General features: G+C 33.6%; 1 protein-coding gene and 2 non-coding genes across 5 annotated transcripts; 2 read left to right on the top strand and 1 right to left on the bottom strand.

The window, feature by feature from the left end:
* Positions 1-2,518: 2,518 nt before the first annotated feature.
* On the top strand, positions 2,519-16,698 carry C05D10.4 (SAM domain-containing protein; the record flags this gene model as incomplete). 3 transcript variants are annotated; one of them, NM_065922.6, is made up of 12 exons in its annotated part: positions 2,519-2,675; positions 9,836-9,948; positions 10,635-10,760; positions 11,215-11,266; positions 14,323-14,492; positions 14,547-14,905; positions 15,341-15,449; positions 15,536-15,798; positions 15,855-16,006; positions 16,060-16,178; positions 16,225-16,369; positions 16,422-16,693. In NM_065922.6, the coding sequence occupies 12 exons, from the start codon at positions 2,640-2,642 to the stop codon at positions 16,473-16,475; spliced, it is 1,698 nt and encodes a 565-aa protein (NP_498323.2). The 3 variants fall into 3 exon arrangements, with proteins under 3 accessions (NP_498323.2, NP_001367436.1, NP_741170.1); NM_001379743.1 differs by lacking the exon at positions 2,519-2,675 and having other exon boundaries at positions 9,839-9,948; positions 16,422-16,698; NM_171149.5 differs by lacking the exons at positions 2,519-2,675; positions 9,836-9,948; positions 10,635-10,760; positions 11,215-11,266 and having other exon boundaries at positions 14,437-14,492; positions 16,422-16,475.
* Positions 3,951-3,971, bottom strand: 21ur-14987. Its single transcript, NR_052356.1, has one exon.
* On the top strand, positions 11,148-11,168 carry 21ur-15542. The gene has a single exon (NR_052355.1).
* Positions 16,699-16,786: the final 88 nt, after the last annotated feature.

The raw sequence follows: 16,786 nt of genomic DNA, 5'->3' as shown, positions 1-16,786 counted from the left end.
TAAACACTGTTGAGTAGTGTTTCAATATTCTGAAGGTTTATGCCAGAAATATTATTAAAGTATCACCCCTACCACACCGTTCACCTCCTCGTTGTTCTGTACCTCAAATTATGTAAACTCTTGAGACGAACTGACAACTACCTCCACCTACACACAAATACTCTTTTTTCTTCTCTACCTTTCCCGTCTTCTCTTACCGTTTTTTCACTTCTTGTTGCTGCCACCGTCGTTCCTAATTGCCATTCATGACCCCACGCAGACAGTAAGTATCTCTTTCAACTCTTCCCATATAATTTTCTTTTTTTTTCCGAAAAAAGAACGGTATTGTATGTATTTCTCTCCTCTCGGCATACCAACTACTACTTGTCTTGTATTTCAGTTTTTGGAAGTGGATGCTTCAAGAGGTTGGGGTTATTAGAAACGTGGCAGCTAGTTCTAGAATGCCAGAAGTATCTGAAAATCTGGAACTTCGCAAACACGCTTGAAATGAAATAATTTCGCTTTTGTAATCTCTCACTATTTTATTGAAAGTATTAATCGAGACACTTAGGAATCATGTAAAAGTTGAGAAAATAGGCAGTCGTGAGCTACTCAGACAAGTCTGCATATTAAGAAAAGTGTAATTTTGCAGGGTTTCTGAATATATACCAAAAAATCAGACGATCTTAGGCATATTCTCTGAAATCTCTCACTTTTCCTATTTCTTTTCTTTACGTTCGGCTTCATCTTGTTGCGTAATTGTAGACACTGTCTCCTCCTCTTCACGAACAGTTATTATTATTGTGGTGTGCTTGGCTTGTAAAAAAGGTGTTTGTGTAGAGTACTTCCTACCTTTCGTCTTCTTTCTAGAAGTGTATACACATGATGATATCTTTCTTCATGGATTTTAGTAGTACTGTGTGTCTGTGTCAATATACCTCCTTCCGGACGGATGGCCATTTATTATATTCTTTCATCATAAAAGGTCATATGAGGTGTCGATTATAGGGTTTAAATGAATAGAAAGTTCTTCTTCAAAGACAAGTCTTAGTACGGATGAGGACTAGAGCCTTTAGTTTTTTTCTCTGTTGAAGATTTTGTTTGAAAGTTTTCACTTTCCGTTGAAAATCGAAACCAAATGTTAACCATGTGGTGGTCTGTAGATAATTTATGTCCCTCTACGGTTTTTATCACCTTTGTTTATTATCACTGATCGTTGTAATTAGGCCACGGTTTTTATGTTGCTTCTTCTTCTTCCTTCCTTTGAAATTTTTTTTTGAAAATAGTTGTTAAAAACCTGTTAAGATCTTTTTTATCGATACTATGTATACCACCGTGTTTACCATACGACTTTGAGAAGGAGGTAAATGTTGATTTTTAGTTTATAAATGATCTTTACCATGGGGGAATGTAGAAGGAGTAAAATGTGTTGTATACATTGGAATTTTAGTATGATATGTGGATTTTTTGGTTTTGAAATTCTAAGTTGGCAGTTAAAAGTAGTTAAAATTTTGGATAATGTGAAAGCTTTTAAATTCAACAGACCCTCAAGCTTCCTATGCTTCTCATATTCAAAAACACCTCTCTATTTTTGTACATTGCAACTTTTTTGAATTTTAGGACTTGATGGAGTGCTACATATTCCCATATTGGGACTACTGTTTTTGATGGTTTCAGACAAATCCAAAACTTTTCAACTATTAAAATATCTGAATTCAAAGAAATATGTGTTTTCCTGCCACCATCTCATGTTCACGATGTTTAGTATAGTTTCTTTTAACAACTATATTTACAAAATTGTTCTATAAATATTTGTGCTCATCTCTGGTCCATTAACTCTTCTGCTCTATTGGGTTGTCAGTTTTTTTTTCCAAAAATATTTATTTTTTCTTGTTTTTGTCCATTATTTCCATCAATTTCCTTCCATCAATCCACTCTCAACACTTCCTTCAATAGTATAGTTTCCACACCTTTTCGGCAAATAAAACACACAGACACCATCCAAAAAATTCGGAAGACTTTGTGTTGCCACGTCATCTTTTTGATCGGAAATGGTTCAACGCGAGCTGTTGCTCAAGTGTCTATTGAGAAGAGTGTGTTGTGTCGGAAGAAAATACGCTTGAAATTTCTGTCCGATTTTCAATTTCGATTGCTTATGAGTGTGAGCATTATGGATTAATTTGCTCCAGTTTCTGTCTTTTTTCCGTTTGGTCAATTTCGATGCAAAATGAATGAGTTTTCTGTGACCAAAAAGTTGATAAAGGGTTAATTTTTCATTGTTCCTTAAAGTTTTGCGCTCTAGATATTTTTGAAAATGATCCTTTCTTGTTTTATTTTTAGCCAATAATTGCTCTATCAAATTTATTGAAAATTTATTTTCAAAATTCAAAATACTTGTATCCCCCACTTTCATTCTTAATCCAATTTCTGTCACATCCGTTTCTCATCAAAAATAAAAACGAAAAGTTTTTCTCTCACCTTTGTCATTCTTTTACTAAAACTTCCTCCTTTACCATTTTTTTAAATCAGAAAGTTCCAGGTAGCCAATACAAAAATCAAACATATTTATTTTTGAATTATCAAGTTTTATCACTTGATAATTTTAAATTGCAAAAATAGCGACTTCAATTGACAAACCACAATCAAGGCATTCGTCAAGGATGACGGCAAGACCATATGAGCCACCACCGGATTATGTGAGTTTTTAAAAAAATTTTAAATACTGGTTATCTTCTGTATTTACTGGATATATAACCAAAATTTTGTAAGGCATTTGTTAACTACACTTTTTAAAATAAAAAAATAATTAGATTAATATTGTCAGAACTGTAAACTTTTAAAAAGTTAGATATTTCCCATTACTGTAATTTTTGGAAAAAATCTAACATTTCTGGAACTTTTCGCCTGTAAGGTTATTATGTTTTTTTTATTCGAGAATGTTTTGAAAAATTCAATACTCCGTCTTGTAAAGCGGTTTCAAACCCCACGTTCACGTTCACGTCCACGTTCAGTATTGACCAAATATTAGTATTATAATTGCTCGATGTGGCAGTTGAAGTTTAAACTGTTCTAGAAAAAGTTTAAAATATACCGAAAAAGTGAAGCAAAAAAAAGTTATTGATGGGTTTAATTTTTTGGTAAAACTGACTATGTCGGCATACGATTTTTTCAACAAATGTTCAACCTTTCCCCCCAGCTTTTTCTCTTCTTTTTGCAACTTTTTCATGTTTATTTACACAATAATATGTGCTCTTTTTCTATATTCTTGCTTTCCCGCGCACTCTCATTTGACAGTAGTATGTTCATTTTCAATTCTTCACACCAAAAAACTGGTTTTCCCGCAAGCGGTATCTTTTCTTGTTGCCGCTGTGGGAGCCGACCCGGCAATGACTTTTGGCACCTGTTGAAGCATACTTTTTCAACTGTCTTTGTGTGCATGCAGACTATGAACTCCACTTGAAAATTCATATCGGATTTCGATAGGATAATCAGGTTGGTGTGGGTAAACGTCTTAGGTTTTTTAGGGAAAATTAAAAAATTATAACTTCTTTAAAAAAACGTATTTTTAAACTTAAAACTTTAAAGATCGTGTGTGTAGAAACACTCAGTTTATTGACTTTTTCAAAAGATTAATTATATTTAAATAGTCGCAAGATGATGTAGTCATAGAATGCAAGAGACATATAGAGAGCACGCAGAGAAAGTCGCAGTTTTGATATTTCTCGGGGTGTTATCAAAACATTTTTCCTTTTTTCTCCTTTTTTTTCAAGAAGCCCCTATTTTTTTGAAAATTCATTATTTTGATCAAAGCGGTGACATTCTCAAAAAAGGATGCCTTCTTTTTAAATTTTTTTATAAAAAATTTCTCTGTGAGCTCTGTATCATCTGTTTTTATCCACAGTTTCTCATAATTGACGGCTGTGCTTAGAATCTGACAAACTGGTACCAGACTACTAGATCTTCTTTTTCCTCCGTTTTCTCTTCATTTTAGATTCCTAGCAGATTAAGATTGAATCATCAAATTAGTGAAGTGAAACCGTTGCTAATTGTCTGAAACAATTTGTTTACTGGCAGCTTGCGAAATAGTTTTTTTTGGCTTTGGCTTTTTTGGCTTGAATCAGTTTTGGATAATGTCAAAAAAATTTTGCCGCTTTGAAATTAAAGACAATAAAATTTTAACAAGACGATTTGTCTGAAGGTTACAGAGAATGACAAAAGGAGAATTTTTAAAATTCAATTTTCTTTTCTAATAGAGAACGTACTCAAAACTTCAATGATATCATATTATTGACCCTATCCGATGTTACAGAAAATTCTGTTTGTACAAGATATCCAGATGTCATATGAACTTTATCGCGTCATTTTTTCTCACCCAACTCCCAATTGTTTGCGTTTATAGATTTTTTTATTTTTTAATCAAGACATTCTAACATCACTTGGTTTTTGATAGTTTATCTAAGTTGGATATTTTTGATAAGAGCCTATATACATATATGAATAATATTTGAACATTTTGAACGCTTAGTGAATTGTTTGTGCATAAATTAAAAACATATCGGAAATTATTTTGCTAAATGCTTTTTTTGTTCTCGAGAATCACTTTCCTCGCGAGTCATCATCATCAGAATCGTAAAAGATATATCAAATATCCGGTGTCGTTTTCTTTTCGAACTTTCTCCTCCTCCTCCTACCTCCATCACTATTCCAATTATCACAAAGGAACGATGAAGCGTTTTTTTTTTGTGTTGAAAATGGCCTCTCTCCTCCGATTGACGACCTTATGGCTGCGTGTGGATCATCTTGTTCCCCTATTGAATTATCCTGAAAGACGACGAGAACATTGATTCAGAATGAAAGAAGGAGGTTTGAACAACTATCTCAAGATGTGTTAGGCTTATTCTTTCAACTTGAATGATCTTGATTTGCACTTTTTCTTTGGAGACCGTTTTTTGGCATTTCTTGTACGCATTGTTCTCGTTGCAATACGTTTAATATCACAGATACCAGTGCTCACGAATGTGACGGGAAAAGTGTTAGTTTCCCAAATATGTTCACTTCTTTTCTACATTTGACAATGTTTTTCTAGTACTAGGTAGAAATAAGATATGAACCATCAAACGTCTCTTCAATAACATTCGTCTATTTGTGCAAATTTTGAATGCTTTCAATTTTAAATTGCTTTCTGTAATTCTTTGGTTTTTCGAAAAGAAGACCAATTATTAATTTTGAACCAGCTGAGAATTTAACCTAGAAATATTTGAAATTCTTCGTCGATATAGTTTTTACATCTCCCCTCGATTGCAACTTATCCAAAATGTGTTCTTCCAAAAAAATGCTTATCATTTCCTTTTCTCATGAATTCCAATCCAGTGTTTTTTCATCTTCCTCCTCCTTCTTTCCCTGTTTTTGTGTAGCTTCCTCTCTGATTTCTCCCATTGATAGTATCGGCTAATAACCCTATCATTTTTGCTTCCCAGTTCACCTTCTTCCGTTCGTCCACCTTTTGGATGCTTACCCGAAAAGATCTCATCATCTACGCATGATTTATGACATACCCCACACACAACTTCTAAAACCAAAACGCCCAATTTACATAGATAATCATTAATGTCTCATGGCTACTTACAGCTTGATGACCACCGGAAGTTTATTTTACTTTTTATTGTTAACTTACAATTATAGAGTTACGTCTGCTATATTTACACATATATGTAGGTGCCAAATTATACAATTTTTGTTTTAGTGGAAAAATTATCAGAACCCCCAAAAATTCACTTTGCAATCCATTCTATTCACTTTAATATTTGAACCTTATCTAAACTCTTCATACGTTCTTCTGAATTTTGCAACATTTTCGACCTCTTTGTTCTCGTAGATCAAAACTGATATTCTTTATTATTGATAAAGACCAATACGAATCGGCTAACGAAAACACACGCACAGTTTCTCACAATCAAAACCCGAGGCAACAGCATTCACCGGATGATTCCCAGCAGTTTTGTTGTGTATGTCCGAAACGATAAATCTTCCGAATTAAATACCTAAACGTACAAAAAAAGGAAATTGAAGAGAAGGGGAGAAAAGTTGTAGATATGTTGGTTTTTAGGCTACATATTCTGCTTCATCTAAGTACCTATCTTTCATTATTTCAAGTAAAAATTATTTTGAATGTATAACTGCCTGCCTATGTTCCTGCCTACAAGACGCTCATTAGTTTCCCGGCTTCCCAAACATTTTTCCGCTTTTCATTTCTTAAAAAAGTTTTTTTCCTGCAAAATCATGATCAAAATGTCAATCAAACTTTGTTGCTTCCCGTCATTTCACTTTTTATTTGGTTCCGAAAAGCAAAGCAATACCGGAATTAAGGTTTGACAAAATCTCAATTAAAAGCTTTGATGCGGTAGATCAGATCAATCAATTTTTTTTGAATTTTTATTATTTTGAAATTTTATGCAGAAATTTTCTAAAATATTTAGTTTCTAAATTCAGAATCTAAATCATATATCTTGCAAACATGTTTTTTGTTTTTAGAAAAGTAAACCATTAATCATGAATAACGTACAAAATCATGAGAATCTAATTATAAAAGTGCTTATGAATCAGATTTGCCTCTTCCCTATATTTTGCTCATTTTCTAAGTGTTGATCAAACAATGTTCCTCTTTGCATTTTCGTTTTGCCTGCCGCCAAAAGCTTTTATTTTCCCGGGGCACCCGAATTGCTCCTCTTCTTTAGGCTTTTCGCTCAAATGGAATAATCTGTTTATTTCACGGATTTGGGTTTCTTTTGCAACTTCTCACTTTTTCCATGATTCCCATTCATGATTTTTTTCTTATGAAATGTCCAAAAAGAAGAGGATAAAAACTATAATCTAAAAGTGCTATATTTTTTACCTCTTTCTGATAACCATCTCGTCCTTCGAAAACCCGCGAGAATTACCCGTTTGACCTGCGGTTTATAGCTTTAGGAAAAGATGGAAATGGACATTCACATTGAAAATTCTTGGTATCCACGATAACTTGCGCGTCAAATATGGTGAATTAGGAAAATATTTTAAGACCAAATTTTTAAAACTAACTCAAAAATGAGTGATTCTTAAGAAAGGAACTTACACTTTTTTTTTCAAAAAATCTGTACATACGGCTGTAATCGGCACCAAGCTTGAAATTTGTTAGAATTTTAGAAAAATTATATTTTTGTCATAAATCTACAGTATCCCACTACTGTTACCTGTACAAAATCGTAAAATTTTTGATTTCTTCTTTTAGACCAAGTACACAGTATTTGCCCTTACTTCCAAGAATTTCAGAAAATTCCGTTTTAAAATTCAAGTTTCTAAAAACTTGTTTTAACTTTCAACCACACTCCACCTCGTACTTTTGAAATTCTTATGTTAGAATTTTTTTCAAGAAAACCACAAATTTTTTCAACTTCAAGAAATAAATAGCCAAAATTCTTCAAAAAGGTAAGCTTTTGCTTTCTTTACCAAAAAAGGTTCAATTACTTTTCCAAAGTGACTTCCTGTTAGCCATTAGATGACCGTGATCTTCCGTCACACATACCGTTCAACTGTTTTCTCTCTGCGTCTCTATTTCTTACACACTCTCACTTATGGGCAGTGTCCATTGTTGAAAAGGTACTACATTCAATTATCAATAACCGATTTCATTGTTTTCTTTTCTTTTTCTTCTTTCTGTTACTATTAAATGAAGAAAATAAAAAGAATGCATGAGATTGAGAGAAGCAGAGAAACTGATGATTGACAAGTCACGCCCATTTGCTGATGATTTCATTATTAGATTCTCTGTAACCGTTTTAACTTCTTTTTTTAATTCATTTTTTTGATTTTCAACAGATTTTTGAAATATTTTAGAGCTACTGTTCTACATATCAAACAACCTATAAAAATTGTTTGTACCATAGAAGTTAGACGTATATTTTCAGGAAGATTTAAAGCGGGTGCTTTACTGTTTTGAACTTTTGATTTTGGATACTGCTGTTAGCGATTTTTGAATATTTGGAAAATTAGAATGTTTGCGAAAGTGCTCAAATAAAATATGTGTTTTTCGCACAGATTTTTGAATTTTACAGGAAAACAATTTGCGTGTAAATTCTAAAAATGTAAAATCGAATTCGAGCGCATAGTTTTTTTTTCTTTAAAACAAGTACTAGTAAGATATCTGAAAATTATCACTGAACTAAGAGAGTGCAGAGAAACGAGATAGTATAGTTTCTCTGTGCCCTCTCTTCTCTGTCCCATTCCACGTTTTTTTCTGAACTTCTTCACATCTCATAAATGTTTTCCATGACCAATAACCCATAACCTCCATTTAACAAATTCCTTTTCAACCGTTCCCCTCAATAAGTCATACACCATTGGCTCCTTTCCTAATAGCTTCTGCTTTCATGGAAAAAGCAACAGACATGACACGCTCTAATGTAATTTGAGTCCCACTTATTCATTCCTTCAGTGACTGTTTGCCTACTACGGTCATTTGGAAGGAGGGAAATGTATGGAAAATATACATATAAGCTTTTTGAGAAAGTATTGTGACGAAGGGCGCAGTGTCAATATTTTTTCCATATTTTTTGGCCTTTCTCACACATTTCATACAGTTTTATGTATTGGTATTGGGGAAAAATATTTCGAAATGGATAGTTTCAAAATTTTCAAATTCAAAAACCGTTTTAGTTTAAGTCGCTCTCTATCTTTCTCTCTCGCTCAAAAACGCAGTCAACTGTAACTGAAACCCTCTCCAAATTTGCATAAATCCCTCATCAGTTTTACGTTTTTTGTACACAGTTTTGTACACACCTGCTAAAAAACCATCAAATTGAATGGAAAAAACCGGTGAAAGCCAAGGCTTCTCCCATTCACCTATTCGTTTTTTTAAGAGAGGTAATTTCATGCAAAAAGGTCAGGGTGTGAGGGATATGGGAACTTATAGGTTGGAAATAAATTTATAAGATTTTTCTCTCTGCCACCAGTTTTTTGTTCGAATATGTTGAGTTTTTGTACGACAATTCCGCAAAGTTTGAGAAACTGGTACTTGAAAAGATTTGACAGTTTGGGAAAATTGTCCCAATTAATTTTGGGTCTACGTTGTTTCGGTTCAACAGAATTTCAGTAATGTAATTTGTTATTTATTTTTCATATTGTGCCAATTTTGAAGATATTTGACTGTTTTTTCTGAAAATATTTCAAAGCCTGTTTTTACAATTTTTTAAAAATAAAGTTGAGCGTGCAATGTTATAAAAAATTTCAACAAAGAATGCACCATATCAGGAGGGTGACTGTAGTCCGAAAATATTTCCGGAGCCTATTGAAATATTTAAAATAGAATAAAAACTTTTAAATTCTTCCAGTAGTTTTAGTCAGAAGCACAAAAGTGAACAACCCAAATTTTCTATTTCGTTTCATTTTCACTACCATTCTTCGCCTCCTTTTAAAGTCATTAGACGTGAAGTCAAGTCACCAATCATATTCACACCTTCTTACGAATTTTCTTGGCCAATTAGAAAGGCAAAAATCCTTCTTTCCGTATTGCGCAACAAGTGAGGATAACAAACGCCCTTCGCACGAGGAAAAGAAGCGATTAGTGAAAGTGCGAAAAATGAGTGGAAATGGGATGGCATATGAAGAGGAGGGGGTAAAAGAAAAGAGAAAAGCTTAAACTTACTAGAAGAAGAACATTTCGTTGACTGTAATACAATATATTTGATATAATATGTACCTATCAATCATGAAATGATGATCTACCTACCTATTGATGTACCACTTCCCAGTTCACACCCTATTTGCACACCTGCTATGCTATTCTTTCATTCATTCACATGCTAAACATGTCTATTTGCAGCCTATGATAGAGCAGAGATGGCCGACAACTGTCAGGAATAGCTCAATTCATCCACACGTTTCTTCCGCTCATCCGTCTTATAGAAGTCACTCTATTGACGCTGCTGTTAACAGGTAACATGGTTTTCCCCTTTGTAGGATATATTTATGTGTATATTTACTTTGACAACATTTGAAAATCCAAACAAACAAACAAAATCGATTTTTGATTAAATTTTTTTGATTGCCCAAAATGTCTTGAAAGTGTAGTATAGTATCTTTATTAAAAATTTTGAAATTTTCAGCAAAGAGTAGGAAAATTACTTAGGACATCCCAAGTCGTCCTTTTCATTTTTCAAAACTCATTCTGGCCTTCTATTTGCCGTAAGCTTCAGACTACTATTTGGAGCACTGCAAAATCTTGAAAATTCCAAAAAAACTAGATTAATAGGAAAAAAACTAACAAGTTATTAATTGATTTTCTGCAAATCCAATAAAATTGATGTATGCATATCTAATTTACCAAAGTTTCAATTTGCATTTTCAGACCCGGAAACACCGAAATTTCTATGCGTTTTCGGTTTTTATTTCTGTTAATTTGTAGAATTAAACAAAAATATAATTCTTAACATAAAAAGTAAAAAGTTGAAAATAAATTTCAGGAACACATTTTTTCTCAACTTTCAATTTTGACTTGCCAATTCTACTTTTATCACAACTGTCCCAAAATTCACGTGTTGTCGTATTTTGGTGACATACGCAGTTCCCCGAATAAATATTATTTCAATCAAGCAAAAACCATATTTTGCAAACAATTATAGAAGTTCATCCGCCTGCTTTCATTCACCACATCGTCCATCCTTCCCGTCTCGAGGTCTTCAAAAATACGACTATCCAATTTGTGGAGTATCGCCTTCCAGACATCTGTCATACAATCATTTTTATAAGTGAGTAGTTTTTTGCAATTTGACAAACTTTTGAAATAATTTGGAGTTGGAAGGAAATCAAATTTTGAAAAAATTTTAAAGAAGCATTTATTAAAAAAATTTAAAATGTATGTTATTTTTCAAAATATTTCCAGGTTAAACATTTTAAAAGACCGACTTTTAAAATAAAAAAGAAAACTATTTTAAAAGTACTACAGAGAAAAGTTCTAAAAGGTAATAATTTTCACAACCTAAAAATATGTCTAATTCTAAATTTTTCGTTCAAATTTTTTAACCACTAAAATAAGCTGGAATTCCTAATTGAAAACATACATATTTTTTTTGAAAAACTTTTGAAAATCTCTTTCAGCATTTTTTTATTAATTTTTGACATTTGTAAAAGCGCATTAAAACTCAAAAAGCAAGCTCAAACACAAAAATACTTTTAATTAATTCTGAAATCAAAAGTTTTCAGCCAATCCGCAGCTGAAATCGAAGAGATGCTGCGAACACGACAATTTCCGGAGGTGAGTGAAACAGACAGTGATAACTAGGTGTTATAAAACATAAAAAACCATAAAAACTCCTCAAAAAACCAGTTCATTCTACTATTCTTTTCTATTCGATTCCATTTTCCTCATTGTTTTCCTCATCAAAGTGGGTCAATCTCAATGCCTATTGCCTTGTTTTTGCAGTTATGTGTCCCACTCAGCTAAAATAAAAAGTGATTCTCCAATTGTCTTTCGGGGCGGCTGACTAATGCTACCTCACAGTTACCAATTAATTTTCACACCTTTTGAAGATTCTTAGTAAGACTTTGATGGTTTGCAGGTACGTACCTACTTAGTCTGTCTGCTTACCTACGTGCATACCTACCTACTGTCTACTTTTTGAGCGGCAAATATCAATTTTCAGTCCTAATTACAATTGATACATTATTTAAAAATCATCTCACGAAAAATCGAATAAAAAATCTCTGAAAAAACAATTCGAAATTTTGCAAATTTCCGAGTTTTGATGACTAACTGAATCACTTGAAAGTTTGTTAAAACTTCAAAAAAAAACTTTCGCCGACTTCAATATTCTCTATTGTTAGTTAAGCTTGTAAGTACGTGATCATTTGAGGGAGGAAGTGTGTCTGATATATCTCAATTGAAAAAGCATAATTTGATACAGTCTAAGTAGTTGCAAAAACTTGTTTCTTACATCATTTCTTCACACATTCTCACCCGGAGAGAGAAGGGGAGGCGTGAATGTTACTTCTTACATAACACATGGGAGAAGCACCACCGTTTTTTCGTTGTTTTTGTTCCTAAATCGTACAACTTGGTTAGTCAGACTTTGCCGAGTAGAATTTTTCAACTTGAAGCATAGATTTTGAATAACCTTAGGATTGGCGAGTGTTACATTCTTGCCTTATTTTCGGATATATTTTTTTAATTTGCACAACTCAATTTTTCAAGGTTATTTAAAATGTGCAAATTGAAAAACAGTTTCCCGACCTGCACTTAATTTTTCCAAATTTTTGAGTTCCGCCGTTCCCAAATTTCTTATCTCAAAAATCTCTTCTCGAACGTTTTCAAAAATTAAATCTCTGTTGGGTAACTAACAAATTTCACTAAATTTAGAAAGATGAAAATGGTTTGGTTACTTCCTGCAAAACCTTTCTGAACGTGTTCTCCAAATTAGGAGTAGGTTTTTTGCAGTAAATACAATCTAGTTATTTACTGACAAAAATTGGAGTTCCCCCTTCAGTGAAAAGTCGAAATCCCAAGAATATTCTTCAACACCCTCCCACCAAGATAAGAAAGGTTTAAGGATTTAGGCTTTTTCTGCTGACAATATCTCGAATAAAATCTTCGTAAATCCGCACTTTTCACTTTTTGCCCATCCCCATTCCATTTGTGAATTGGAACCAAAAAAGATGATATCTGAGGTGTCTTCCTGTTCTTATTTCTTATTGTTTTTCAACACAAATACTGTTTATTTGGGTGCTTTCGAGTCTCATGGTAGGCAAGTTTGCAAAAGTACGCGCCTCCGCCTGCAAGCTAACGAGCATGCAACTGTGTAGGCACGAGGAAATAAAACAGGCAGGTATTTGTCTCGGACTCAGAGCGCGTATCTAGTAGGCTTTAGTGAAAATTTGATTCTACAAATGTCAATAATAACGTTTTCCCTTACAATTTATGAATTAATAATAAATCAATCAAAATCCGCAATCTTTCGTTTTTTCTTGTCCATCACTGCTTTTTCAACCGTTTTGAACGGAATAAAATCATTGGGCGGTTCGTGTGTGAGGGATAAACATAGAAGATGGAAAGAGAACTGTACTAATCCATGTAGCAAAAGCCCCGATCGACGGTCGGCCGAACATATTTTATTTAAATTGCCATTGTTGATTTGCTGAAGTGAAAAGAATAAGAAGAACATTTTTGCATTTCAATTCATAATCTTTGTCTCGTTTGCATTTCACATAGGTGTGAGGCAGTTGGCCCGTCAAATGGGTTGACCTTAAGTCTAGAAAAGTGTGGAGCACGCAATATCCTAATAATTCAAATAAAAAAATAGGAACAGTGTTGAACTGTGTTCGGATTTTTTTTCAATTTGAAAAAAAAAACTAAACCTAGTAGAAACAACCAACTTCAAATGATTTTTTATTTGGAATTTAATACCAGGGAAAAGTAAATAATAATTTGTTTCGAAACCTTGTACTTTTAAATTGAGTTCACTTCAAAAAGTAAATAGAGGTTGTTCAATAATACGAGTTCATTTTGTGAACGTTACAGTAAGTTACAAGAATATCGTAGGTCAATGTTGTTCAGTGAAAAGTATATCGTTTAAGATTGCGCGTAAAATATGGTTTATAGAGTCAATGTTTGCACATTTTGATTGGATGTGTGCTTCAAGTACTCAATACACTACATCATATTTTACAAGCATTTTTTTAATTAATGTAATTTCATATAAAATGAAGTGCCCCCACTAAGTTTATCAGTTGTCTGAAAACAGTATGATTTCTAAAGAGAAATTAAAAATTTGATATTTTTCTTCACATGTTCCAAACTTGTGTCTCTTGTCCCCACAAAGCTTTTCAGATTAGGTTTTTTCAAAGATTTTCTAGACCAAAAACATTGGTGTTTTTTTTCACGCCTCCACTTGAAGAAGCCGTCAAAGAAACAAAGCAGTCTCTCCCCTTCAACATCGTCTTTCAAGAATCGTTTTTATTATTTGTCTTCTTTTCTTTTTCCACCTTCTTCTTCCTCTCGTCCTTTCTTTTCTTCACACCCACAAACACCACCCATCATCATATTATACCATCATCACATATTTTGCCTCTTCTTCTTCTCTTTTCCTCGTGTTTCTTTCACAGACTTCCTCAAAACCATTCATTCATATCCATCTATTTATCTATTCATTCTTGACATTTTTTCTTTTTTCCGAAGTTTTGGGTATTCTGGATACCTTTTTTAAGGATTGAATTTAAGTTTTCTTTGAGGCTTGCAACAACGTTAAGTGTTTTTCAAAAATTTTCGCTCAGTAAAAGCTCAGTAGAACCACAAAGCTTCATACATATTTTTTATAGATCGCCGGAATCTATGGAAACGATGAACAACCATCTCTAAGAAGATTTACACGATATAATCAGTCTATTAACTCAAGAGCAGTTCCACCTCCCGCACCGCCAAATCCACCTAAAATGGAAAAGCATATGTCACACGATACCAGTGGTCGGGGGTCCATTTTTTCGAAAAGGTATGTTTTTTTTTCAAAGCATACCAAAAAAACTAAAAGTTTTCAAAATTTCAGCTCGAAGAAGCCTTTATTCTTCATGGGCAACTGGACCTTCCGGGATCGAAACAAATCAGCTCGTCCGTCAATCAGTGAGGCACTCCGAGAGGAACGACCTCAAAGTATGAACCTATCAGATATTAAACCAGCGACACGAAGTAAAAGTGGTGAAGTATTAGGTCCACGCAATCATATACACATTGAGTCAATCACGGAGTTCCCCAGAAATATTGAGACTCGAGTTCCGGTAAAGATCGAAAGGAGTTCAATGGTGAGAAGGAAACCGTCGAATATGGGAGGATCAACAGAAGTGTCCATAACGAGTAGTAGTCCTAGTCCATCCTCATCATCATCTACATCAACCGGAGAATTCAAAAGTGCGTAAAACCAGAGAGAAAGTCTGAGACGAAGAGTGAAAGAGCTTGAAAAGAGCATTGCAATTTTTTTCTCATCTATAGTAAAATATTTTCAAAAACAGAAAACTCAGTATTAAAATGTGATTTTTGACAAAAAATAGGTATGACTTGATTCAAGAGAATAATACTACTTTTTCAAAACTTTCAAAAGTAGTGTAAATATTCATAATTTTTGGAATTGAATGGAATGGAATTGAGTTATTGAAATTTGACTACTGTATATTTAGATTGATCATGGTTAGAGATCGAGGGCTAACTCCACTTCTCAATTTTTGTCACTTACCACTATTTTAAAAAATATTTCCCTATCTGAAAAGCCTTATACCAGTTCTTCACTCTTCATCCATTCCCAGCGTAATCTCCATTTTTTTACAATTATTACGACAACGATTTTAGCGACGATTACGGTGGACGATGACCATCAACCAACTGCAGTAATGAGACCGAAAAAAGAATCCGATACGAGAGGAACATTGAATAACAATCGGTACAGCTTTCAGTCATGGTAAGGATTTTTTGAAGAAAAGTGAATGAACAACGAAAATTAAATTGCGCGTAAAACATGGTACATTAAGGACCAATTAATTTCAGTGTTCAACTCCGGAAATCGTGTCCAGACCTTGACAGTACTGCGATGAGCAACATGGAACAACACCGGGTATCAAAGAAACGAACTCGGCGAGCAAAGGAGAAGATGTCACAAGCCGCGTGGAAACGGAAAACTGTTAAAGAATGGAGTTTGGATGACGTGTTGCTATGGTTGCAGTCTGCACAGATGGATGATGTGGCTGGGTTACTGATTGGTTATGATCTTAGAGGAGAAGATTTGCTTCAGTGGAATGACCAAACTTTAGGTTAGTTTATTGATCTATCATTTTTAAATTCACAAAGCTTAATTAAAATTTTTTAGCTCAACTCGGCGTATCCAATCCTGAAATCCGCAAAAAGCTGCTCGACGATCTTTCAAAAATCATAGAAAATGGTCCAGAGCCTGCACAAGAAGATATTCGAAATAATCATAGAACACTCTTCGACATAGTAAAACAAACTAGTTATGATCAGGTAATCAATGAATATATGCACATATGTATTTCTTTTTAAAAAAGTTACTTCAGGTCTTAGCAGTAGAGACACCACTTACGACACGTGACATTACAGTAACCCATGGCAGACTTGGATGTTTACAAATTACAAAAGTCAATGGAGCAAACTTGCCATTGAAGGAACATGATTGGTGAGTCTCCTCACAAAACATTCAGTTAGAATAATCGTTGTTTCAGTCTTTTGGAAATTAATGAGCGTGCTGGAGAACAATTCAAAAGTGCATTAATGCTGACAAAATTGATTTCTGATTCCAACGGAGCTGCAATTCGATTTGTGGTGCTCCGAAGGAAAACTAATTTGGTGGTTGAAGAAAGTCAGCAGGTACAGTAACAAAGAAACCGAGAATTTTACGCCAACACCACATATCTTTCAGAAGGAGTCATCGAGTAGTGGAATCTCATCAAGTCCTCAAACTCCAACGGAATAGTTGTTATTTGTTACTACATATTGATAGATTGCTTTACAATTCTGCTCTTATTCTTTAAATATTGTTTTTTTTTCTCAAAAACCAATATTCTTCACTCTCCCATAATTTGCAACAACGCTTCTAACTCGGAAACTGGTGACATTTTCTCTACTTTTCATCATTGTAAGATTATTCCATGTACACTTAAATTCTCGTTTACATAATAAAATTAAATATTTCGTGCTTCACAATTTAAAACGTGCAGTCTGAAAAATTTTGAAAAGTTCAGTCTGAAAGTCCTATAAAAAATGAATTTGGTCCCAATATCGGAG

Source organism: Caenorhabditis elegans, chromosome III (assembly GCF_000002985.6).
Source record: "Caenorhabditis elegans chromosome III".
In the NCBI taxonomy this organism is placed as follows: Eukaryota; Metazoa; Nematoda; class Chromadorea; order Rhabditida; family Rhabditidae; genus Caenorhabditis; species Caenorhabditis elegans.
Note: the sequence above shows the minus strand (reverse complement) of the source record. Positions and strands in the feature narration are given on the sequence as shown.